The 27309-nt window shown below is 48.7% G+C and overlaps 1 protein-coding gene across 10 annotated transcripts in view; it reads left to right on the forward strand.

The window, feature by feature from the left end:
- The window catches only part of CTIF (cap binding complex dependent translation initiation factor), a 316149-nt gene that overhangs the window by 60596 nt on the left and 228244 nt on the right, over window positions 1-27309 (forward strand). For all 10 annotated transcript variants that reach the window (XM_039544403.1, XM_039544404.1, XM_039544408.1 and 7 more), the window contains one exon: window positions 23952-24164. In XM_039544403.1, coding sequence (XP_039400337.1) covers window positions 23985-24164 — 180 coding nt within the window. In that variant the 5' untranslated portion in view covers window positions 23952-23984. Of the gene's footprint in view, window positions 1-23951; window positions 24165-27309 lie in introns of those variants that run through there.

The raw sequence follows: 27309 nt of genomic DNA on the forward strand, positions 1-27309 counted from the left end.
GCCCAAGGAGAGTGCACCAGGGCTGCAGGCTCTTCAGAATGGTTTCCTCTGGCCACCAGCATCACCTCCATCATTCTGGGGTTTAGCTTCATCCATTAGCTGATCACATCCCAGAACTGGGCCATCTCGGTGGTAGTGGTATCGCTTGTATGAAGTGAAGGATAGGTAGAGTTGCATGTTAACTTCATATTGTTGGCATTTGAGTCTGTGTGATCTGACCAGTTCACTTAGTGGCTGCATATAGATGTTAAATAGGACCGGAGAGAGAAATGATCCTTGTGGCCCTCCACAAGTGAGGGGTCTAAGGGCAGAGATGCTACTCCTTGGGTGCATTCCTCCTGGAAGCAGGGACTTCACTCAGTATTGAACTGCAGCTGCCTCTTGTGTAAAGCCCAGCAGTTTAACTGGTCACAGTATATGACACAACAGCTTAGAATCAGAAATGAATCCACCCTGAGACTCCAGGGATATTAGGTTGCTGTAATATTAGTAGCCTGTGAGAATTTCATCAGGATACTGGGCTGATCCCTGCATTCTTATAACAAGGAGCCATGGTCTATGACGAGGCTCTAGGTGCTGCCGCAGTGCAAACAATAAATAATAATAAACAATGGCCTCACTCCTCAATCCTGAAGTCGGGATGATGGATTTGTGATGCAACATTGTGTTTTCTTTTTTGTCCCCTTCCTTGACAACATACGTCCCAAACACAAGGTCACCTCTCCCTGCCTGGCAGAGGAGCTGGGCTGTTAAGAAACACTCTTGTTTCCAAGCACAAATATCTGACTAGGGCAAAGATAGTAAAGACACCAGATAAGCTAATTGCTTTTTTTAATATTCATTAATGTCTCTTCCAGTGTGAAATTCCTTCACTATGGGCTGGACTCCTCAGAAATTACGTTGCACGAGGACCCAGACCTGGCTGTGCACCATACCGAGTTGTTTAAGAGAGATTTTTGCTAGAACTCAGAACTGCTTTGACTGATGGCTAAAATCCTTATTGTCCTGTGGAATTTGCCATCGCAGAGCAGTTTTCACCAAGATCTCGGGTGCCTCCTGTAAAAAGTAGCTGTGGCGTAAATATTTCATATACAACGGCATCCCAATGCTTTCCTCCTGTGGGACGGAAACCCGATTCACCATTCAAAACCTCATCCTTACACACTTACCTTTCTTCCCACCAGAGCTCACTATAAGGGGCACTGTGGATGTGTGCACAACTTGCTCTCTCACTGTTCCAAAGCACCGATTAGTGTGGTGTTAATACTCTGTGCATATACCTGGTCTTCCGCTGCCTGAGCTCTTTCAGCACTTTGCGGATGGCATTGGGCCCAGTCAGAAGGTGCTATGCCAGTTTAGCAGGTCTCTAGGCGCCAAGTAAATACCATCTCCTCTGCAAGCAGATCCTTCTCTTTGCTAGCAACGCCAATTACAGACTACATGCTTAATTACATAGGGTCATAGTTTTAGGTGCTTGTGTGCATTATGCAATCTGCCAACTCCTTTCTTTGCAGGTCTTGTTTCAGTGATAGGAAGGATGCACTTGTAGAAGCAAATGTAATTTTTTTTCACAGAATAACCCTAGGATTTCCAAGGTATCAATTTAGCTCATTTGGTAACATTCTTGGTTCTGGGTTCAGGTCTTATATTAACACTTGGACTCCTTTCCAGTGCAGGTAAGTAGGTTGGGCTATTCTCTACATTACAGGCCATTCTCTTCAGATTAGTCACTGGAACTATCCCAGTGCTTAGATACCCTCATGATAGGCCTTTAGGGTCTGTGCTGGGTTTTGCTTGCTTTTTTCTCCCTTAAATGGGTAGCTCCATGAGTAAAGCTGCAGACTCCTAATGTAGACACATAGCACCAATTTAAACTGGGACTTGCACCAGTTCAGTTTACTTCAGTTTCAAACCGGGCTAAGCTGCCATCAGTGCAGTGTGTCTATTCTAGGGGTTTGGTGCAGCTACATAGGTGGAACTGCACTGCTGAAAAAAACCAATGGAAACCCTTTGAAAATACTGGTGCAGGCCCTTAGAAAAAATCAGAGAAGTCCTGAGAGGGGATTGTTTAGTCTGCAGAAGAGAAGAATGAGGGGGGATTTGATAGCTGCTTTCAACTACCAGAAAGGGGGTTCCAAAGAGGATGGATCTAGACTGTTCTCAGTGGTAGAAGATGACAGAACAAGGAGTAATGGTCTCAAGTTGCAGAGGGGGAGGTTTAGGTTGGATATTAGGAAAAACTTTTTCACTAGTAGGGTGGTGAAGAACTGGAATGGGTTACCTAGGGAGGTGGTGGAATCTCCTTCCTTAGAGGTTTTTAAGGTCAGGCTTGACAAAGCCCTGGCTGGGATGATTTAGTTGGGTTTGGTCCTGCTTTGAGCAGGGGGTTGGACTAGATGACCTCCTGAGGTCCCTTCCAACCCTGATATTCTATGATTCTATGATTCCTTGGGATGGGTGTATAAGGGTTTGGCTACACTTGCAGCTGTACAGCGCTGGGAGTTAAAGCTGTCTTCGTACAGCTATGTAGGGAAAGCGCTGCAGTGTGGCCACAGACAGCTACCAGCGCTGCAGTGTGGCCACATTTGCAGCGGTGTTGGGAGTGGTGCATTATGGGCAGCTTTCCCAGCGTTCAAGTGGCTGCAACGTGCTTTTCAAAAGAGGGGGGTGGGGTGGGGTGGAGTGTGACAGGAGCGTGGGGGAGAGAGAGAGTGTGGATTTTTGGAGCCGACACTGTGTCAGCTCCCTGCCTTGCAAATTCCGACCACTTCCCCTACCCCTCATTCACTCTTAAATGCAAATAGCCTTCAGACCAGATAAGCAGCTGCTCCGACTGACTCCCTTTCTCCCCCTCCATCCCCCACCCCTGCCGTGCTGTTTCTCTCCTCAAGCAAACACTAGCTGTAGACATTCATCCCCCTACCTGTCTCATTCACGGCAAACAGGAGCTGTGTTTGTTTTTTAGATAAACAGCTCCGGGAGCCCCGAGTTCACAACAAAACAAAGGGAGGCATCACAACAAAACAAAGAGAGTTCTTTAGTTAAAAGCATGATGGGAAAATTCAGGAGGTCAGTTACAGCGTAGTAAGAATAATCACTGTTTACACCGGCACCCCAGCGCTACAGCACCAGCGCTGCAGTCGTTATTCCCCAGGCCGAGGTGGAGTACAGCCAGCGCTGTAGCCAGGGAGATACAGCGCTGTATGTGCCTTGCCAGTGTGGACGAGGAGTAAGTTGCAGCGCTGTAAAGCCACTACCAGCGCTGCAACTCTCCAGTGTAGCCAAGGCCTAAGAGGAAAGGTAGGCGAGTAAAGAAGCAGTAGGTCAAAATCCCAACCTGATCTTCTGTCCTTGCCCCTGGATCAAGCTGATTCTGATCTCTACAACTGTATTTGAGCTACATCTGGCTGAAGTTGTGGCTACACAGTCACTGCACTAGTCACCTTCAATTTTACTCTGTGCTCCAAGAAATGCGTAAGTTGGGGAACTAAAACCCAGTGGGTTTTCTCCTTGTTTTGTACTGCAGTAGCATCTAGATGCCCCAGTCAGGGGGTTGCAGTGCCATTGTTCTTTGCATTGTTCACTCCTGAAATGAGAGCGCCCTACCCCGCCGAACTTGCAGTCTAAGTGCTTTTCTTATTGGCTGCTGTTTAGAGAAGAATAAGCCACAAAGCTCAAACGTATGAGAATGTCCTTCTGCCTGTGAGCAGCTGGAATTCTGTTGCTTGGCAGGTGAGAAGGGCACTGTCAGGCCCTGCTTACACTATGCTGTAAAACATTGCAGCAGACCATTGGGTGGGGTGCCACGTAGCCTTGCAATACTTGCACAATGTTCATGTGCTGGTGGCAGTCCAGGAGCTTTCAAAGAGTCCGTTGTACTGGTTGGCCTAATTCTCGCTAACCCAATAAATCCACAGTGTTTTTTGCCCAGGGAGGACAGGTTTAGCCAGTCTTCCTTTCTCAGTCCCACAGTGTGGAGCCCAAGAAATCAGCCCAAAGCATTTGCTTCCAGCCATGTTGCTGGGCACTCTGATGTAACACTGACTGTAATTTGTGCTATGTGTGGATGCACCGAAAACTGCAGTGCTGTGTGAAGGCCTGCTCCTAGTGAAGTCAGTGATTCAGGATCAAACCCTTAATGCGCTTTGGTGGTTGCCAGGTAATGCCTTTGCAACAATTCCTTGGCTTAGTGTAGAATAACCTTTAGCATCTGTGTATTTTAAAGTTTTGTACAGCTGCCCGTCACCATGGTATCTGAGCCATGCCAAGAGACGACTGGTTTGCCTTCTCAGAATTTCCTTTTAATGAGCTGTTCTAGCACCAGTATGCTCTTTCCCGCTAATCTACCAGGTTTCCAGCAATAACCAATTAGCAATGTGTCTTTCTAAAATGATTAAGCATCTTACTGAATGAGAAGAGTGACTACCTTGCTACCGAACTCAAATACAGAGTTAGCTGTCTGCATAATTGGACAAACTGCAGGAACAGTTTTTATTTAAAATAAAAATGCAAGAGAGGGGTAACCAGTCCTGCCATCTAGACATTATAATACACCCATAAGTGGCATCAGCGCCTTCTGTATGCAATCTGGATTTGTTGTCTCTTAGCCAAAATATTACAAGGGTACAAGATGTTAAATATCGAAATGTAAACTCTGAGCTTCTGTCTTTGACTCATTTCTAATTCAGCTTTGCATTTAAGCTTATTACAAATGTGATTCTGGATCTGACTTCTTGGATATTGATGTTCCAATGGCTGGCTGAAGGTTTTATTTATTCCATCATCCTTCCGTTCCTGTGTATGGTTTCTGCTGCCCGGGGATGCATGAACCATCAATAACATGACAGAAGCCAAGCAGCTGTCTTGTATCAGTGACATCCATAAGCTCGGAGTGTCATGAGGTGTGCAGTGCAAGAATGCTGAAGCAAATCCGACTGGACCATGACAGTCTCCTCCTCCTTGTTGTTTTGTTTTAAAAGACAAGTTCTCTTCTGAAGGTGGTCTTGCCTGAGTTACTCAGGCCTTGCCCACACTAGAAAGCTTTAGCTGCAAGAATCCTGCTGGCATAGTATGTCCAAGAAAAATTGTTTCACTGGAGTGCGTTCAGACTTGGCTGCTTGTGTTGGTTTGTGTCCACTTGGTGTGTCCACACAGCATCAGGGTGTATTGGCAAAAGAGGTGTTACACCCTGGGCAGGCATCCCAGTATCTTCAGCACCACCTTCTGGTGCACTACCCTGTGGGAAATTTTTGCAGGACACCCTCCGTCTTCTAAGGGGACTGTGGGAATTTGTGGTCAAGGGAATATAGGGTTGAGGGATTATGTCACTCAAGGAAGGGGAGTAACTATAGTGGCAAAAATGGACAGTTTTGTCAGTAGGACTCAAAATAAAGCATGGTTACATGCAAGGCATGAAGGAAGGTTTTGCTGGTAAAACCTTCTAGTGTAGATCAGGCCTTAGTTGTGTATAGGTGCCAGCTTGAGGGGTTTTGGGGGAGTTGTGTGAGGATGGGCTGTTCCTCTCCATTTGTCGGGGCACTTTAAGTCATGCGTGCTTGCACTGATATAATGAAATAGTCAAAGACTTCTGACCCCATTAAAGGCCTGTCTTTAAGTTAGGTCTCCGGCTTTGCATGTGCACATGACTAGATAGGCACCTGCACAGCGTTGTACAGGCCTGTCGCATTTTAGGCGCATTTAACGCGCAATCTCAGCTTTATGTGGTCAGCAAAAACAAGAAGAAAAAACAAAAAAAAGAGAAAAATAACATTTTAAATACTGTTTCTGTAGTGTGAGTGATTTTGCCCGCCATTACACTCAATGTAATTTTGACTATACGCGATTTTCGCTTTACGCGCTGACTGCGGAACGTAACCCCAGCATAAGAGACAGACCTGTACATGTGCAATAGTTCCCAATGTATGTATCCAAAATACATGTGCAAAAGCAGATGTGCAAGTGGGCTTCTACTTTTTATTGTTACCATTTTTAAACATTAGGCCGTAAGTATGTTTCAAGACAATATCCTGGAGCGCTCTCTGTTATCCTTCAAGGTGTTTTAGTGTTGGTAAAGGATATTGATTCTCAAGCACACACATCCAGGAGAATCAAATAATCAGAAACTCTAAATAAAGTCTATGAAGCACAATTTCTTAACATGAGTTTTCAAAGAAGAATCTGACACAATGAGCAAACTAGATGCCGTCATTAGGACTAGGAGGCCAGTGGAATAACTTGGAGCCCAAAATTCTTAATTCCAGCTCAGCTCAGACAAATACTTATTCTATGACCTTGGGCAAGTAATTTAAGGGTGACCTGATTCTTTCTGATGGGTAAAGGAGGCCTGAGAGTTTTGTTTTTTTTTGCCTTTAGAAATGTAATCCTAAATTCCCTGATTTTGCTGGAGGTCTCCATGGAGGACCAGAGATCTAAAGTGGCACCTTTGTCAGCACTCAGTTGAAGGGTTAGGAGTGTGGAGACCAAACTTTTCAAATTATTCACTAAAGTTAGTCACCTAATCCATATCTAGGCACCTAAATCAAAGCCCCTTGATTGACAAATGAGCTGAGCACTTGCAGTTCTCCTTAACTCTTCTGGAATTTATAGGCATGCCATAGTCTTTAGGCACCAAACTTTAGGCACTTGCATCAGGAAATTCTGGCTAGACTGAGTGTTTAACAAAGAGATTGTATCAGGCATTTGATTTAAATAGGTTTTAACAAAGACTCTCTGAGGTGAAAAAAAATCACTTCTCCTTTCAATTAATTAGATTTTATTTCTTTGATACTTGTAATGTCATAACCCTGCTAGCTCTTAAGCCCCCCATTGAATCTTCTAGGAAAAGCAGCACGCACAAGGCCTGAGTTTCTAACGTCAAAGAAATGCAGACATCATTTTTGGGTGTCATCATAATGAAGCTAAAAATGGCAACTGCAACTTCTTTCCTTTTGTAGGTTACTTTTCACATCTCTGTGTCTGTGTCTGTTTTCCCCATCTGTAAAGGAAGTAAAATGATACCTACCAACCTCACAAGGCTGTTGTGGGGTTTGGCTATGGGTACGGCCCTTCGGGTATGTCTTCCATGCAGTTAACTTGAGAAAGCCTAGTTTGAATGACAATGGCCACACTGTGAAATTACACTCCAAATGCTGTGTCCACACTGCCACTGATGTGTGCTGCTAACACTTCTGGGGGCACATCCCGTGGTTCGAGGTGCTGCACTTACGCTGAGCCACTCTATGAATTCTTTCCCTGTGGGTTGTGGGAGAACTTGTCTGTCTGTTCTGGGCACATGGGGGAAATTGTGGGAAAGCATGGGAGAACTAGTGGCACTTCAGTGGTGCTAGCCTACGTCTGCACTACAGAGTGGTCATATTAGCAGCTGATGAGTTGTGCATGCTCAGGTTTTAGTTTGTGTCCCCTCTTGGGCCAGTGAAGTGAAGTTAAAAGCACCACTGCTCAAAGTTAAGGGGTTTTATATATGGACAAGACTAGAGTTAGGACCAGCATTTCGTTATAACTCAAGTAAACTTCTCAGTGAAGACAAGGTCATAGAATGCGATGGACGTGTTCAGTATGTGTTCTGATTAAGGCTACGTTTTAGTCATGGGTCTTTTTAGTAAAAATCATGGGCAGGTGACAGGTAGTAAACAAAAATCCACAGCTTGTGACCTGTCCATGATTTGTACTATATACCCTAACTAAAACTTGAGCCAGGGCCCTCGCTGGTGCTGGGGAGGGGCAGTATCGGGTGGCCCGGGACCCCTGTTGGTGCTGGGGGGTGGGGGATGGCGGCGGGCGGCCCGAGACTCCTGCTGGTGCTGGGGGGAAGGGGGGTCGGGTGGCCTGGGACCCCCACTGGTGCTGGGGGCAGGCTGGCGCCAGGTGGCCCGGGACCCCTGCTGGTGCTGGAGTGGGGGTTGGCGGTGGGCTTCCTGGGACACCTGCTGGTGCTGGGGGGGGTGAGGTGGTGGTGGGCTGTCCGGGACCCCTGCTGGTGCTGGGGCGGGGGGGTGGCAGGGCTGGCAGGCTCTCTACCTGGCTTTGCAGAGCTCCCTGGAAGCGGCTGGCATGTCCCTGCAGCTTCTAGGGGGAGGGAAGGCCTGGGGGACTCCACGTGCTGCCCCCACCATAAGCACCGGCTCTGCAACTGCCATTGGCTGGGAACTGCAGCCAATGGGAGCTGCAGGGGCGGTGCCTGCAGGCAGGGGCAGCATGCAGAGCTCCCTGGCCCCTCCACCTAGGAGTGCAGGGACATGCTGGCCGCTTCCGGTGAGCCCCCTGGAGGTAAGCACCACCCTGCACCCCTACCCCAGCCTGGAGCTCCCTCCCACACCCAAACTGCTGCTGACCCAGAGGCTGCCCAAGCACAGCCCTGGAGCCAGCTGCACCAGTCGCTGCAGAAGTCACAGAAAGTCCTGGAATCCAAGACCTCTGTGACAGACATGCAGCTTTAGTTATGATTTTGTTAGAGGGTGGGTAAGCTGTCCAATATCAGCCGCGTGAGGTTTATGTCCCTTTAGCCTCAGCCCCCCTTCTCCCCCAGTTGTGGGAGTTTAACATTTCTATTGTACTGCCAGGCACTTCCACCCACCTGCTAGGCAACAGCAATTATTCTCAAAAAGAACAGGAGTACTTGTGGCACCTTAGAGACTAACACATATATTTGAGCATAGCTCACCTTAACTGATCACTCTCGTTAGAGTGTGTATGGTAACACCCCTTGTTTCATGTTCTCTGTGTATATATATCTTCCTACTGTATCTTCCACTGCATGCATCCAATGAAGTGGGTGTTAGCCCACGAAGGCTTATGCTCAAATAAATTTGTTAGTCTCTGAGGTGCCACGAGGACTCCTGTTCTTTTTGCGGATAGAGACTAACACGGCTGCTACTCTGAAACCAGCAATTATTCTGTGGTAGTGGTGGTGGTTGTTTGTTTCCACTTGGCATTCCCATATGGAAAATGAACTCCGCACACGGCTGCCTAATTGCATTCAGTTGCATGCCACCGGTTGATAAGAAATTGATGCTGATGTTTGCAACATGTTACAAACAGTTTCTTTGCTTTCGGTGTAGACCGTGTAAGGTTGATGATAATATTACCATGAGCACCTGTCACCATTGCTAACATCTGAACTGTAAGCAAGCCTGGGCCTTGGATAGGAGCAGGGAAGCAAGTGTGCAGTGGTTTGCATCCTACTAGGTTTGGATGACAGCCACATGCCAGAGTTTGGTTTGGTTTGTTATACGCTGAGCTCATAGGCGCCGACTTATATGGGGCTCTGGGGCTTTAGCCCCAGGAATATTCCCAAGCAGGGGCTCTGCCCCACCAATGTTTTCTCCCCTGCTTGGAGCGCACCCCCCGCCGCCACCGCCACCGTCGCCACGGCTGGAGCTTCCCCCCTCCCCGCCCGGCAGGGGCGGCTCTAGGCACCAGCAAAACAAGCTGGTGCCTAGAGCTGGGGCCCCAGCTCATCCTGCCGCTGTGAGCCAAGGAGCGGCCTGTCCCCTGCAGCCCGGGCAGGGCCGCGCTACCGGCTCCGCTTGGGGGAGAGGGATGGCCCCTTACCGGTAGCGCGGCCCCACCTGGCTGCAGAGGACGGGCCACTCCTCCTCCGCTTCTTCGCGCCCGGGTCCTACACAGCCCGGCAGCAGCTTGGCTGGGGGGGCGGGGCTGAGCTCCGCCCCGCTCAGAGCCGCGTGGTCAGGGGGCGGGGCTACAAGCTCCGGGCCGAGCAGGGGCAGCTGAGCTCAGCCTGGAGCTCATGGCCCCGCCCCCTCCCCACGCGGCTCTGAGCGGGGAAGAGCTCAGCCCCCTCCGGAGCCATGCGGCTGCTGCGCGGTGAGCCGGGGGTAAGCAGCCGGGGCCGGGGGGTTGGCTAAGGGGCAGGGAGTCCCGGGGACACTCAGGGGGCAGGGAGGAGCACAGGTTCTGGGGGGGGGCGGTCAGGGGCCAGGGAAGGGGGGTTGGATTGGGGGGGTCTCAGGGAGGTGGTTGTCAGGCCCCCCCCACCCCCCGTACCCCCCACGCCCCGCCCAGACCCCAGCTCAAGCCCAGCCCCACTGAAATGGGCACCCCCAAACCCATCCTCCCCACCCAGCCCTGTCCCCCAGCTCCAAGCCCAGCCACTCTGAGGTGGGCACCCCCCCCAACCCCCCCCCCCCCCCCACCCCTGCCCCCCCGCTCCAAGCCCAGCGCCTCGGACCGGGGCACACCCCCGGCCCCCCCCCCCTCCCAGCCCCGCCCCCCAGCTCCGAGCCCAGCCCATCTGATCCGGACATCCCCTGTACCCATTCCCCGCAGCCCTGACCCCAGCTCCGAGCCCAGCCCCTCTGATCCGGACACCCCCTGTACCCATTCCTCCCACAGCCCTGACCCCCAGCTCCGAGCCCAGCCCCTCTGATCCGGACATCCCCCTGTACCCATTCCTCCCACAGCCCTGACACCAGCTCCGAGGCGAGCCCCTCTGAGCCAGACAACCTCCGACCCCATCTCCCCACAGTCCTGAGCCCAGCCCCTGTGAGCCAGGCACCCCCCAGAGCCCAGCTCCCCACCCAGCCCTGGGCAACAGCAGCACCACCTCCAGGCAGTGACAGCTCATTGGCACCAACCATCACCCAGCAACAGCCCATTATGTAATTGCAAATGTAGACAGACCAGTAAAGCATTTAATGTTTTTAAATAATGTATTTGGTGTATTTTCAAATTATTACAAATTAATTTTCACTAGTTATTTTTTACATTTCCAAATACATGTTACTATAGTATTGCAACTTTTTTTTATGGAAGGGGCCCCCAAAATTGCTTTGCCCTGAATCCTCTGGGCGGCCCTACCCAGTGTGTGTGAGGAGCCGGGGAGGGAGGGAAACGGGGTCCCCTGGAGCCGAGCCCGGGCTGCGATGGCAGTGAGGGGCTCCTGGAGTGTGTGAGGAGGTGAGCGGCCGGCTGGGTTCGTCGGTGCTGAGCAGGTAGCCCCGCAGCCGGAGATCCTTGCCTTCCCTCCTGCCGGGGCTGGGCCAGGGCACCGTGAGGCTGAAGAGCAGCAGGTCCAGGGGGCTCTCCAGGTCCTCGGCTGCCAGCAGCCAGACAGTAAAACAGAAGGTTTATTAGATGACAGGGATACAGTCTAAAACAGAGCTTGTAGGTACAGAAAACAGGACCCCTCAGTCAGGTCCATCTTGGGGGGTGGGGAGCCCAGACCCAAGTTCTGGGCCTCTCCCGATTTCCCCAGCCAGCTCCAAACTGACACTCCCTCATCTGGCCTTTGTGTCTCTTCCGGACAAGGAGGCCACCTGATCTCTTTGTCCCCAACACCGTCAGTTGGCACTTTGCAGGGGAAACTGAGGCACCCACACAGTATTCAGAGAAAACATTAAGAACATTCCCACTTTGTCACAACAGGTGCAACAAAATTTAATACTGTATATTAAAGCAGGCAAGTGCTGCTTCTGACTTTCCACTTTTAATTGACCCTTGTAATCTTGTAGTGCTGACGCATTGTAGCTTCATTTTATATCAGCTTACAGGGTGAGAGCGGGGGGAGGGGGGGACACCACCATTTTGGGCCCCACCAAAAATTATACGAACCTGCCGCCTATGGCTGAGCTGGCGCATGGACTGGTTGCTAAAAGAAATCAGTCAGTGCAGGCAGAAAGACCTAGCCAATGGGTGTACTAAGGCAGCAGCTTTTTTGGCCTAGTGACCAGAGGGGGCCCTTCACTACAGGAAGACTGATGAGCCAGGACTGGGCAGAAGCAGAGAAATCCAAGTAACTCTGCTCAGACCTAGTGGGACGGACCATCTCCTGTCACTCTGCAGCGCAGCAACTCTCTGGCTGTTCGGGAAGCATCTGGGTTGCTGCAACGCGAGTCTTTGGGAGGGACACAAAAAGTAAAAAGCAGGAACATCCTCTGGGCTTGGAGGGGGGCATGGGGATTTCCTTTCCCAAGGTGGGGTGAGTGGGGAAATGTTTTTTAAATACCTCATGTATCTTTGTCAAAATCCACTCCTGCTTTGCTAATTCTCCTGCTTTGCATCCTCTTATGAATTCCCCATATGTTGAGTCTCCCCCTACCCCATCAGGGTTGCCAACTTTTTACTCGCACAAAACCAGACACCTTTGCCCCGCCCCTTCTCCAAGGGCCTGTCCCCGCTCACTCCATCCCCCCTTCGTCTGTTTCTCGCTCTCTCCACCCTCACTCACTTGCTCATTTCACCAGGCTGGCTCAGGGGGTGTAGGAGGGGTGAGGGCTCCGGCTGGGGGTGCAGGCTGTGGCCAAGGAGGAGGGATTTGGGGTGCAGGAGGGGGCTCCGGCTGGGGCTGAGGGGTTTGGAGTGTGGGAAGGGGCTCTGGGTTGGGGGGCTGAGGGAACTGTCAGGCAGTGCAGACTCTGGGGTGGGGCTAGAGATGAGGAGCTTGGGATGTAGGAGGGTGCTCTGGGCTGGGACCGAGGGGTTCAGGGTGCAGGAAGGGGCAGTGGGTTGGGATGCAGGAGCGGGTGAGGGCTCCGGCTGGGGGTGTGGGCTCTGGAGTGGGGTTGGTGATGAGAGGTTTGGGGTACAGGAGGATGCGCCAGGCTGGGACTGAGGGGTTCAGAGGGCAGGAGGGGGATCAGGGCTGGGGGTTGGGGTGTGTGTGGGGGGCTGAGGGGTTCAGGCTCTGGGTGGCGTTTACCTGAAGCAGCTCCTGGAAGCAGCGGCATGTCCCTCCACCATCTCCTACGCAGAGGTGCAGCCAGGCAGCTCTCTGCGCTGTCCCATCCGCAGGCACCACCCCCGCAGCTCCCATTGCCCGCGGTTCCCAGCCAATGGGAGCTGTGGGGGCAGTGCTTGGGGCGGGGGCAGCATGTGGAGTCCCCTGGCTGCCCCTACACATAGGAGCCAGAGGGGGGAATATGCCGCTGTTTTGGGGAGCCGTGCGGCATGAAGGCTAGCTGGGAGCCTGCCAGCCCTGTCAGGATCCCTTTTTGACCGGGTGTTCCAGTTGAAAACTGGACACCTGGTCATCCTATTCTCTGTGTCTTGTCCTCTTCTGCCCTTCAGCCTCCTCCAATTCTGTGCAAGCATTGAGACAGCCTTGCTGAGGATGGGAACCTGCGACGCTTTTTCTGTCTGGCCTTACTTATTTTCTCCTCTCCCAGCCTTGATTTTTGGCAGCCACTCATAGGCTTGCTAGGTGGACTGGCCTGTCTTGCTGATGCTGGTTCCATGCTCCCCCTAGTGGAACACATGACCAAGCACATGCCATCTGAGCTCCCCTTATGCACATCCTATTACCTAAACATACTGTATAAAAACAACTGTTGTCTTTGCACTCATTCAGTAAGTATAAAGGAACCATCAGAGTGTCTGCTCTTTCTGCTTGTGTAGAACTGATCTCTGCTTAAATTAATGATTATTATTAATGATTTGTACCTACATAGCTTTTCTCATCCCTGTATTCTTATTATTTGATAATATCAGCACACTGGCCCCGTGCTTCATTGAAAACACTTAGAAGGCAGTTACCGCTCCCAAAGAGCTTCCGCCCTAAATGACTGGCATAACAGCTGGACATTGCGAGGCTCTGCGGGTCTAGAACCGAAGGTTACGGGATCCTGGTGTCTCCACACCGCCACACAGAGTGGCATCCAACAATTACTGGAGGGTTAGGCACTACCGGATATACTGCCTGAAGAGGCCAGAGCAAGAGAAACCACCTGATTGGTCCACACCAGCTAGTTAAACCAGGAAATTGGCTCAGGGAATCCTCTGAGCAAAAACCCCCTGGGGTTGCAGCCCCGCTCAGGTTTGGCCGTGCCCTCCTAACTGGATCAAATCTGTGTGAGTGGAGTTGTGACCTGGCTCATGGGGTTGCCATGCCACTCACTCAAATTTGGTCTTCCCGGACTGTGGTGCTGATGATGGCTGGGCCACACCTGAGTGGCGCTGAGACCCCAGAGGTTGCAGTACCTGGAGCAGGGAGGCGAGCCCAGCCAGGAGCCAGCCCCATGGGACAGGAGCTGCCACGTGACCCTTTGAAACATTCTGATGACCCAGTTTTGGCTCCTGACCATGGGCTGAGAAATCCTGGACTAGTCCATCCCCCTCATGCTGAGGTAGGATTAACTATACCAAGACCATCCCTGACAGGTGTTTGGCTAACGTGTTCTTAAAAACCTCCAGTAATAGGGATTCCATAACCTCCCTAGCTAGCCTGTTCCAGTGCTTAACTATCCTTTACAGTTAAAGTTTTTTCCAGATGTCTAACCTGAATCTCCCTTGCTGCAGATTTAGCTGAGCGTGTCTTGTCCTATTATTGGTGGAGCCGTACCCAGTGGTGAGCTGGAGCAGGTTCCCACAGGTTCTCAAGAACCGGTTGTTAAAATTAGACCTCCGTGGAGAACCGGTTGTTAAAGGGCCAGGGGCTGGGCAAAGAACTCTGGTCCGTGGGCCGGACCATCCTGTTGCTCCCAGGATTCCCAGCTGGGGAGGCTGAGGCTCCCCCGGCCCTTCCCCCGCTTCCCCCCAGCTGCAGCGTGGCCAGCCACCGGCACCAGCTGGGCAGCTCAGCTGAGCTCTGGAGTCGTCCTGCTGCCACTTTTTGAATGGCCCAGCAAGGTGTGTGTGTGAGGGGGGGAGAGGGGGCTGCTGCAAGCTCCAGGACTGGCCAGAGGGGAGGGGAAGGGGCAAGTGGGGCAATTGTCCCAGGCCCTGCAGGGGCCCCCAGCCCCACGAGGATCTCTCCCCTGGTCCCTCCCTCGCTCCCCCCACTTAAATCAGAACTTTTTATAGGGAACCGGTTGTTAAGATTTTGGCAGCTCATCACTGGCCGTACCCCTTTATGGGTCAGATTGGTTTTTTAAAAACACACTCATTTGATTAAAGTGGAGAGGGAAGCCTGATTAATACATTCTAATTTAAAGCCTGATTAAAGGCTGTTCCAAGCATAAGGGGTGCCATGGAGTAAGATCTCTTCAAGCACTTAACAGAAAGAGAGGGCGGCGTTTAGCATTATGATGCCTAGTTTACAGAGGGTGAAGCCAAAGCATAAGGAAGTTACTGTAAATGGTTTACGCCAGTTCAGACTGCAAGCCAGTGGCAGAGGCAGGACTATAATCCCAGGTCTCTTGATTCTCAGTTGGAGACACTATCCACTAGATCAAATAGAGCATAGGCCTCGTAGCCAGCAAGTGCGATCAGCATCCTTTTTCTCTGACCATTTCACTCCACAGGCTGTCATACTAATAAGTATAACCGTGGTTTGGGTGATATTCATAATAATGGATATAGTGCTGTATGGAAGGCTCTTCTAAAATATTTACTTATCATATTGCCATTTATTGTATATATCTAGGGCTTGTCTACACTTACAGCACCACTGTCGCGCTAAGTGAAGATGTTACCTATGCCGATGGGAGAGCTTCTCCGGTCAGTATAGATACTCCACCTCCAAAGGCAGTAGCTATGTTGGTGGGAGAAGCTCTCCCATCAACCCAGTGCTCTCTAAACCAGGGATTAGGTCAGTACAGTATAACTTTGTCGCTCAGGGGTGTGAATTTTCCATACCATTGCGAGACTTAGTTATACTGACATAAGTTGGCAGAGTCGACCAAGGGCTTGTACACACTACCACTTATATTGGTATAACTCGCACCACTTGGCAGTGTGAATAAGGCACTCCACCGAGTGATGTAAATTACACCGACCTTAGCGCAAACAGCGGTATGCTGGAGGGAGAACTTCTCCTGTTGACATAGCTACCACCTGTCATGGAGGTGGTTTTATTATCCCAACAGGAAAGCTCTCTCCCGTCAGCATAGACCATCTTCCCCAGACATTAGTGTTACCACCTTTTGAAATGCAAAAAAAAAAAAAAGGCACCCACTTCCCCGCAAGGCAAGCCTGTTGCAACCCCAAACACAAAGCAACTCCATAACCCCTCCCAACAGCCACTTATAGTATCTAGAGAGAGAACACATATAGATAAGATTGGTTACATTGCATGTCTCCTCATTCTCATGTGACTCAAACCCTCTCTCACGCACATATACGCGGTGCGCTTGCATGTTGATGGGCAGACAGCTGCTGTATTTTCAACAGTTTTGATCTGTTGTCGCTGAAACTGTGGAATTGGGAACACTGCATCATCATTAGCTGGACGCAGAAACTTTTAATATTAGCGATCCCAATGAATTGTGATAATAATGCACATCTTTAAACCATGTTAAAAAAAATAGGCAGATTAAATTATTTTTCTAGCAACTGGCAAATCCATAAAAAAAAACCAGACTGGCTAGGTGGTAACCCTGCCAGACGTGCAACAGTGGCACAGCTGTGCCGCTGTCGCGCTTCTAGTGTAAACTAGCCCCAAAACTTAATGTTATACATCCTTCCGTAGCTGGTAGAAGCAGCCAATGTAGCAAGTATATGGTGGGTTAACTGTTGCCTGGCGCAATGCATTGTGGTACTTAATTTATGAGAGGGGGGAGAGAAGCCAGCCATCAATACTGGAAGGAAAGCCTTTCCTGGTTTAGTTGAATTGATTTAGCTGTTACTGGCCTCTTTGCTGTGATGAGAGAGCCTGCCTGTCTTTAATTTTATCTGCTACCAAAGAGATTGTTAAGGGGAGGGTGCTGCCCATTGAATCCCAGGATCTCAATCCCTTTTCTTTAGGGGTGGCTTGCTTGAGACCAGCTCAATGGAGTGAATTCTGAAATCCCAGTCTTATTGGAATTCTCATGCCAGGAAGCAGATATCCCAGGGATTTTCACCAGCTCTGCAAGCTGTTAAGCATGGCATGAATGATGTGTCGGGGCCTGTGAAACTTTTACAGCACCGGGTCGGGGGACCCACAGATTTGCCAGTGTGCGTGACTGTTGTTCATCAGCAATGTAAGTGTGTGTTGCACTTGAAAACAGATACAAGCTGTGCAAAGCAAAAATAAATAATTATGCCAACAAATAGCTCCCTACCCAGAAGAGCTCATGTTCTGAAGGCCCAAATGGATGTAGTGTGGTGAACAAATGAAGACTGGCTGGCAGACATTTCTGGTACGGATGAGGTTTGTGAAGGTGGCTTGCAATAGGAGAGTGAGGGAACTTGGCTGAACAATAATTAGGAGACCTGTCCAAATGAAGGATAAAGCACAGAAGAAGGTGTGAAGATGGAAGTGGAAGGAGACAGAGGAAGCAGTAAACACAGAGGCTTGAGAAGAATATAGGAAAACATGAAGTATCTACACTAGTGCTCTACTGCCCTCTGCCATAACGATCAGGCTAGTGTGGCACTAATGAACTGCTGCACTTAGAGAGATAAAAGTGGGTGCTAGCAGAAGAAATCGGGAATGCCTTTACAAGAAAAAAAATCACTCTGTATAATGCAGCTCTTCCAAGCTGCGTCCTGCGACACTCTCTAGAACTAAAGGCTGATTCAAACAAACTGGAACTGTGTATGTAATATATATACTTTGTGAACCTAGATAAAAAAAATACATATATGGAGGCCAAAAGGGCCTTTCTGTTCGATAGGAAGAGACAGGAAGACACACCTTGATATACATCAATGTCTTGCCAGATTTCCAGCAGAGGAAAAAAAATCCCATGAGCAATTAGGATGAAAAAGGGTGGGAAATGCCTCCAACTCTGCTCACTTGAGTCCTGTCTCCCCTCCACCCGCCTGTGTGATCCTGCAGTGGGTTCTGAATAGGTGATACCTTATTCTGTTTCCTGGTAGGTTGTGTGCATGTAAGATCTTCCCCCGTTCTTGAAGATTCCCTCCCTTATTTGTTTCCTCACACTCTCACATTCTTGAGGCCATATATCATGGCCACCATCCTCACAGCTAAGGATTTGACTGGATTCTTTTGAGAGCACATCCATGGTTTCCATTTAATAATTAGCATGAATTAGCTAGAGGCGTCACTGGTGAGAAACAAGATATCTCTCTGGGCTGAGCTCCTGTTATCTGTGTCGTTCCCTCTGAGGCTCTTTTTGTTTTTAATGAGACTTGGAATCCTATTCATGGAGCTAATGTGTGATGCTGATCTACATAATGAGCCTTTTTGACAATCTGGGCACATTTGGGAACAATTCAGTAAGCATATGAAGTCCTTTAGCCAGAACTGTTCATTCTGAGCTGATTCAGAAAGATGCCAAAATTGGGCAGAAATGACAGAAGACGGGAGCTAGATAGGTTGAGAACAGGGATTTTTTTTCTTCATTTTTCTCTCAAACTGGCTTAAAATCTGCTTCATAATTTCATACTTTGAAATATTAGTGGTGTGACAAAATGGTGGTGGACAGAACCCTGCATATAGAGCCTACAGAGAGGTGAGAACTCCTGCTTTTTCTCATTAATAGGCAACAGGAATGAACACAAGTTGTACCTTAAGAGCCTCACCCAAAGCCATTGAAGTCAATGGAAAGACTTAGTGGATTTTGAATCAGGCCCTATGACATAAAAGACCTAAGCATTTGGATCCTTTTTCTGTAAGGTGCGAATGGTTGTTAGCAATTAGATCAGTGGTGTGGCCCGCAAGCCGCACACAGCCTGTCGGGGTAATTCACGGCCCACCAGCAGGACAGTTTGTTTACGTTGACCGTCCGCAGGCACTGGGAGCTGCAGGCAGCCGTGTCTGCGGACGGTCAATGTAAACAAACTGTCCTGTGGCCCGCCAGCAGATTACCCTGATGGGCCGCAGGTTGCCCACCACTGAATTAGATCCTTGTTAATGTGAGTGCTCCAAAGAGGCGTCCGTTATTTTGTCAGATGTGAATGCTGCTGTGCTTTGCAGTTGAAAATTAAGAGGCTATAGTTAGTTTGTGATTTGCATTTGCACTCAGAATTTGCTGGAGTAGCGTGAGGTGGGGCCAGCTAGAGTAGTGCAGTTAACCCTGTACTGTGGATTTTGTTTGTGCATTTCCCGCCACTGTATAAAATGGAAATGCAGCTTAACCTCCTTTCTTACTGCTTGGTTCTATTCCCAACTCTGGTTTCTGACATGCTGTTTGACTTTGGTCAAGTCAGTTAGGCCAACATTTTCAAATGAGTGTGCTTAAATTAGGCATCTAAAAAAGTGGTCTCCTTTTAAGAGGTGTTGAGCATGTGTAGCTCTCATTGACATTGATGGAAGTTGAGAGTACTTAGCAGCTCTGAAACTCAGGTTGTTTATTTAAGTACTTAGCTTTAGGTGAACATTTTCAAACTTGAGGTGGCAGAGATTGGGAAAGATCCCAGACATTCAGGGTCAGGGGTCTACTCTATTCACTAGAGCCCTGCAAATCGGTGGATATCCGCTTTATATCGGCGGATCGTTTTTGCAGATTGGCTGCGGATACAAATTTTGTATCCGCACAGGGCTCTACTGATCACTTATGTAACAGTCAGTGTAAAGGCAGAAGCTTACAATCACTGATCACTGACCTTTACTGGTATTGTTGTTTCTTTGATTGAGAAAATGTTAAACCTATTTCAGGGTAATGGCTGGATAAGGAATTGGCATATTGGATCAGTTCATAGACTCATAGACTTTAATGTCAGAAGGGATCATTATGATCATCTAGTCTGACCTCCTGCACAACACAGGCCACAGAATCTCACCCACCCACTCCTGTCTGAGCTGTTGAAGTCCTCAAATCGTGGTTTACTTCAAGGTGCAGAGAATCCTCCAGCAAGTGACCCATGCCCCACGCTGCAGAGGAAGGAGAAAGCCCCCCAGGGCCTCTGCCAATCTGCCCTAGAGGAAAATTCCTTCCCAACCCCAAATATGGTGATCAGCTAAACCCTGAGCATATGGGCAAGACTCACCAGCCAGACACCCAGAATTCTCTGTAGTAACTCAGATCCCACCCCATCTAACATCCCATCACAGACCATTGGGCATATTTACCGCTAATAGTCAAAAATCAATTAATTGCCAAAATTAGGCAGTTCAATGCTTCATCTAGTGCAGCGGACTTTCTCCTATAGTGGAAAGTATCATATGCTTCTGAGGGAAGGTGCTTGAGTCCCCACAATGGACAAATGTGGAATGACCTGCCCATTACCATCCTCAGTCCGCTAGTGTGTGATGTAAGAACATAAGACTGGCCATACTGGGTCAGACCAATGGTTCTTCTAGCCCAGTATACAACTAATGACAGTGGCCAAGCATGAGGGTTTATATTTCTTCTTTTCTTAGCTCGCTAATAATGTAACCATGAATGTTCTCTTTACCCATATAAACATATACTCCTTTTTAGAATCCTAATATCCATGATATCTTGTGGCAGTGTGTTCCACAGGCTACGTGTTGTGTGAGAAGCTTTTCTTTTTATCAGTTTTAAATGCATTGCCTTTCAGTTTCATTGAATGGCCCTGTCATGAGTCAGATAGTGGTTGACTTTGCATATTTTCAACTCTGGCTTGGGTTTTGATTGTCCACCTGGCTGCATTATGCCTGGTAGTGAAGTTGTAATGTTTTTGGGAGCTGTACATGTTTGCTATTAAGAGCTATTCACTTTTGCATTTATCTAAATATTTTCCTGGCATGTAGTGCTTTGTAGTACGTTGTCAGTCCCTGTCCTATTTCCGTTTTTTATTTGTGAAGGATCTTTGGAGACTGGAAATTGAAAGGATATAGAACACATTGTGTATTAACTAGAAGCTACAGCCATACAGTTTTGTGCGGTGAATTCAGCTAGAGTTTGCAAGCTAAGCAGAATCTGCTCTGGTCGATACCTGGATAATGCAAAGTATTATCAACAATGGTTGGTTCAGTTCCCGCCTAAGTCAGTGCCCCAGGAAGATATGAGGAGACCTTTTACTGCAGCGGGTGTTGTGCTTTGGAGTAAATGTAACACAGATGTTCTGACCATTTCTTGTTTAGAAATATCTCATTGCTCTTTTCACAGGGGCAAAGGCATACAAACCTGTGACCTGGCTATATTCCATTTCAGGTCACTACATTCTTCATACAGGTGCAGTTTCATTTGGATATAGTAATTGCCTTCATTTCTCATCCCAAATAGGTGCTTGTGTTTCAGTGGCGTATGAAGAGACTCTTGCAAGTAGTTTGTAACATACATCAGTTTTATTTTCTAAAGAGCTTTCAGATCCTTTGTGATAAATGCACTATGTAAATGCAAGTTGTTGATGTTAGGAGAGAGACCTTTAAAATAATTAGAACGGCGCCTTCTAGTAACACTATAGCTAAGGCTCTGTCAGCTTTTCCATTTATAACCCCAGGTTTTCAGGGGATTAAAACTCAGCCATCCAAATACGGCAGTAATTTGATAAAGGAAAATCGTAGGCTGTGAAGAGGTTTTTCGTTTCCTGAACAAAATTGGGAAGGGCAGTGCGGTGAGAGAGTGGAATGTCAAGTCTCTTACAAAACTTGAATTAAGCATGTGTGTGCATCCCTCTATGTGCAGTGTGGATTGGGGGCAGGGTGCGTTATTGGCTGGGGATGCTTTCGAGTTTTTTTGTTTTTAAACATAACATTCTTTCATGCAGGACAGGAATGCCCAGCCCGGGCCTGTATCACAATAGTGATAGCCATATAATAGTTTCTTACGCTGTTATTAATAACTTAGGTTTATGTAGTGCCGTTTTATCCTGAGAGATCCAAAAGTCCTTTGCAGATTTACCTACTGTACAGCTATATGTAGGAATCATTTCACCTTCTGCTGAAAGGCAGCCATCTCTGGGGGAAAATGTGGCAGGTGTTTCACAGCACACAGCAACACATCCTGGCACTTGAGGATGGGAAATGCAGAAGAACATTGTGTCCGGTTGAAACCACAGGGTGAATTTAGGCTGGCAGACCATAATTACTCAAGCTGGAATTTGACTAGGACACTGTGGTTCCCACTCCTTTCCTTTCAAAAGTGGGAGCTTCTGTGTCTACAAGTAGTTAGGATTTAATTTTTAAATCTCTTTATTAAGCAGGTCCAGCAGCTCCCCGTCCTGTGGTGGCATGAGGGTGAGCAGCACAGTTGAGAAAGGAAAAGTATAGATAATAAGACGGAAACTATCATATTACTTCTATGTAAACCCATGCTACACCCACATCTTGAATACTGCATGCAGATCTGGTCTCTCTGTCTCCAAAATGATCTACTGGAATTGGAAAAGGTACTGAAAAGGACAACAAAAATGATTAGGGGTATGAAACAGCTTCCATATGAGGAGAGGTTAATAAGACTAGGACTTTTCAGCTTGGAAAAGAGACAACTAAAGGTGCCTGGTGACTGGTGTGGAGAATGTAAATAAGGAAGTGTTATTTACTCCTCATAACACAAGCAGTAGGGGTCACCAAATGAAATTAATAGGCAACAGGTTTAAAACAAACAAAAGGAACTATTTCTTCGCACAACGCACAGTCAACCTGTGGAACTGTGTGCCAGAAGATGTTGTGAAGGCCAAGACTATAACAGTGTTCATAAAAGAACTGGATAAGTTCATGGAGAATAGGCCAGCTTCTGGCAAAGACAGACTTAAAGGCAAGGGAAATGAGAGGCTGTGAAATCAACAACTCCTTCAGAGCAGATTTATCTGCTATCTAGAAATCAGCAAACTTAGGAATGATTTTATGAATAAGTAGCACCAACCTCAAATTAAATCCAGAGTTTCCTCATGGGACTTTCAAGTCAGGCTCCGACTGGAGGTGTACTGTACAAAGGGATAAATATATGGTATGCCCCATCAGGTATAACTTGAAGGCTTGATTTGTGAGCAGAGCTAACTGTCCTGAACTTCCATTGGCTTCACCATTCAGTGCCATTCCAGCTCAGGCTAGGAACAAAACTATCACCACCAAAGAACAAGGTTTTATGTGTAAAGGGGATTGTGTGTTCTTTCTCTGCAGACAGCAATACATTGCTTATCTCCTAGTGTGTAAGTTCAGACTGAGAGTAATGAGATCCAAACCACCCACTGCTTTCCCCTGTGGTTTCCAGCAAATGGGCTCATGAAGAAATTGGGGGTTTTTTCCACTCTAATATTAATTTTTTAATGACCAAAACCATGCAAAATAGAACCCAGGTTGACCTTTCTGTTCCGTTCTGCTCAGCACACTTTTGACTACCTCCTGGCCGTTCCACTTGCAATCACAGTCGCTGAGGCAGTATTTTGTTTTGTCCCACTATGCTATAGATATAGTATATATCCTTAATTATTTGTGCTGCCCCTGGACTCCTCACATTCCTGCATGTCATTCCCAGCTGTGACCTGGTGCCATGTTGTCCATTTGTCAGCAGTGCAACTAGAATAGTAATGCATGTGCTCTTCATCACTTCTGCTGTACCCTTACAGGAGAAGATGCTTTAATGATAAGTTTAAACTTAAACCTTTGTCAGCATTTCTTTCCTTGGATTTGTGTAAAACGTTATGGGCTAGATTATGCCAGACAGGCACAGGGGTGTGACTATGTTTCCAGCTTTCCGGTAGGGAAAAAGAAAAAAGCATTTCTAGCCTTTTTCCTTCACTTTCTTTGTTCTGCATTGAAATTTATAACTGTCATTGCTTCGTCTTTCTAGATGTCCTTGTTTGGTACTGGTTCAGCGCTGCAGAGAGCAGTCTGAGGCTAGTGTATCTTTCACTGGTTGGTTATGGTGAATAGAATTCTGGATCTTCTGCTTTAGAACGTGTGTCTGCCACTCGAGTTCCTGTGAAGGAAAGATTTGAGTAGCATTAAGGCTTACGTTCTCTTTTAGCCCTGCTGTTGGAAGTTAGTGTAACTGCAAACACAGGAGCATTCAATAGAAGGCACCGTACTCACTAACCAGTATATTGGGGCTTTGGTACATTGCTTCTGTACTTAGTAGGTGTTTTGAAATATGAAGGCACATGCTTGTGACTGTCACCTAAGGGAGAATGCAGTGTGTGTGTTGTATGTATTTGTGTGTACGTATGTAAAGTATTTTGCTTGGCAGATTTGTGGCTTTAGGTAGAGGACAAGGAATTAATTTGTATTTTCTCTCTTTTCCCAGGCCCCCTCCATTCTCAGCTCCTTACCTGGAGTGATGGAAAACTCCTCTGTGGCATCTGCCTCCTCTGAGGCAGGGAGTAGCCGATCTCAGGAAATCGAAGAGTTGGAGAGGTTCATTGACAGCTACGTCCTTGAGTACCAAGTCCAAGGTTTGCTGACCGACAAAACGGAAGGGGACGGGGAGAGTGAGAAAACGCAGTCCAACATCTCACAGGTTAGTGCAACTGGACATGAGGAGTTAAACCAAGATGCGAGGTCACCGTGAAATGGTGCCCTGCTCTCTAGGAGATGGGTTGTCAGGTTTGGATACATATTATGTGCATTTAGCTAAGCGGGCATCTACAGATCTTGGCAGTGAAGGGTGTGGGGGATAGTGTAGTGACAGATTCTTGCTCCTTGAGATGGCTAGTAAAGATCTTTTGTCAATTACGTTCTTCAGCAGATGTTCCCAAAATAGCCCTAATGTTTTAGCTTAGTAGAAACACCTCTGATTTTCAATTTGAAGAGAAATTTTGTCTTATAAATATCAGGTCACAAAGGGCTGGAATTTCTACTCCGATGAACTGGGGCTGGGAATTGCTGCTCCTACTGGTGGGAAGAAGAAGGAATTCTGTGCGCAGGGAAGGTAGAGTGGAGAGCTGGCTTGTGTGGCTCTGCTCAGCAATCTGCTGCTCTGATTGAGTTGTTAGGAAGGAGTGACTGCTCTGTACTGCAAGTGGGTGCTCTGTTAGATTACAGCGGGGGCCAAGAGAGCGAAACTTTTGGAAGGAAGAGAGCAGTCCCTTATGAGTGCTCATAGCTCTGTGCAATGCACCACCAGCAAAAACACAGCGGCCCAGGCCCCGTATGGACTGTCTTGTCTTGACAGTCTGAATGGGATGTGTTGCAGTAACACTGGCTGAGGGATATTAAGCTTGGCAGAGGTGCTGACTTTCTATTGTGCTGGGGGGTGCTTGACCCCTGCTCTGCCCCAGACCCTGTCCCTACTCCACCTCTTCCCCCAAAGGCCAACCCCCGCCCTGCCTCTTCCTTTCCCACCCTGTTCCGACCCCTCCCCGGAGCATGCCCCACCTTCACTTCTCCGCCTTCCCCCCCAGTGCCTCCTGCATCACAGTAGGCGGGAGGAGCTGGGGGGAGGGGGAGGAGCTGATCGTGGGGCTGCAGCACCCACCATTTTTTTTCCAGCCCCGGAGCACCCACGGAGTCAGCGCCTATGAGGCGTGGTGATGTGTTGAGCAATTAAGAAGTGCTTGTTAGAACCTAAAGGTCTGTGCTGCATTGATTCTAAGGGTAGCTTCCACTGATATTTGGGAGCACACGGATTTATTATCAAACATAGCGCATGGCCCAAAAACCTCCATAAATGGATGCGTATGGCTGCTGCTCCTTCAGGGACCTGAGAGCTTATTGCAATATTGCCATTTTTTGCTAAGACACCTAATATATTTCTGGTTTGGAGGGGTGCAAAGGCCCAGGAGAGAGAAGGATTGTCTAAGGGTATGTCTACACTACAAGACTATTTCGAATCAACTTAAGTCGAATTTGTGGAATCGACCTTATGAAGTCGAATTTGTGTATCCACACTAAAAACACTAATTCGACTGTGTGAGTCCACAGTAACGGGGCCAGCGTCGAATTTGGAAGCGGTGCACTGTGGGAAGCTATCCCACAGTTCCCGCACTCCCCGCTGCCCATTGGAATTCTGGGATTTCCCCCCAATGCATGCTGGGGGAAAAATGTGTCGAGGGTGGTTTTGGGTAACTGTCATCATTGAACCGTCAATCACGCCCTCCCTCCCTCCCCGAAAGCGCCTGCGGGCAATCTGTTCGTGCACTTTTCTGCTCAGTGACAGCACGGGCACCACAGCACTGCGAGCACGGAGCCCGCGGCAGTTATGGCCATTGTCAACTCCTCGCACTTTATCGTCCACCTCTTCCACAGTCAGCTGCTGAGAAATCGGGCTACTTTTCAATGGTGCTGCGAGCACTGGTGGACCATGGGGGACGTTTTACCAACATCAACGTCGGGTGGCCGGACAAGGTTCATGACGCGCATGTTTTCAGGAAATCTCGTCTGTTTAGACGCCTGCAGGAAGGTAGTTTCTTCCCGGACCACAAAATAACTCTTGGGGATGTGCAGCTGCCTATAGTGATCCTCGGGGACCCAGCCTACCCGCTAATGCCCTGGCTCGTGAAGCTCTGTGCAGGCGCCTTGCACAGCGACAAGGAACTCTTCAAGTACCAGCGAGCAGCGTGACCTGTGACTGTTCAGTTTCTTTACAGAGAAGCTGAACCTGCCCCTGTTTCTTTACCAAGTTACTGTTGACTAGCATCTGCAGTTACATACCCTGTCCACCCCGCTTCCCCCACTTCCAACACACGTTTAAAAATAAAACAGATGGTCCACTGTGACTTTACAAAGGTTTCTTTATTGATGACTTTGCGTTAAAGGGTTGAAACTGGCACGCAGACTGTGCTGGGTAGGGTGTGCGGTGATGTAAAGACCGCCTCTAAACTCGAGGAATGACAGGCTCCTGCTCCCAGAGCGGTCTGCAGTGCCGGACTGGTTGTTTCAACGGAGCCTGCCATCCCTCCTTTTTGGGACTCCGTGTGCGGGGGCTATGTGGCCTTGCGGCGGGGGAGGACGGATACAGATTCCTCTGCTGCGTGGCTCTGTGGTCCAGGACAGGGACCGTTGCATGAGATCTGTAACCCCCCTCCCCCGCTACAAAGTCACGTACCACCCCCACCCACACAGAACCTGCAAACCACCTCCCATACCGACCAGGGTGCCTACTGACTGCACTGTGTGTGTGACCTGCTGCTGATCCTGCCCCCGTCTCTGTACCCTGCTAAAGGTGACTGTCCTATGCAATACCCTACCCCTTCCCCACCCACCCCTTCAAACGCAGCGTTGTGTAAAAAAGCATGAGGGAAACAGTAATTAACAGCAAAGTATTTTTAATAATTAACCAGACAGTCAGGGGATGAAACTGGGATTGGGGCTACGGTGAGTCAGGAAGGGAAGGAATTCTCAAAAATTAGGGTATGAGAGCTTTTGGGTACTTGAGCACTCTGCTGGGGTGCAGTGACAGTTTTCACGGCCCCTGGCGCCACTCCTTCTGGTTACTTTGGGTGACAGGAGGTATGTGACTTTGTGGCGGGGGAGGGCGGTTGCAGATACACTGCGGGGGAGCTCTGTCCTCCTGGCTGCGGTCCTGCAGAACATCCACAAGGCGCCGGAGCGTGTCCGTTTGCTCCCTCATTAGTCCAAGCAGCGTTTGAGTCGCCTGCTTGTCTTCCTCACGCCACCTCTCCTCCCATTCGCTGTGTGAGCGCTGCTGCTGAGAGAGGGTCTCC

This window comes from Mauremys reevesii, linkage group 6, assembly GCF_016161935.1.
Source record: "Mauremys reevesii isolate NIE-2019 linkage group 6, ASM1616193v1, whole genome shotgun sequence".
In the NCBI taxonomy this organism is placed as follows: Eukaryota; Metazoa; Chordata; order Testudines; family Geoemydidae; genus Mauremys; species Mauremys reevesii.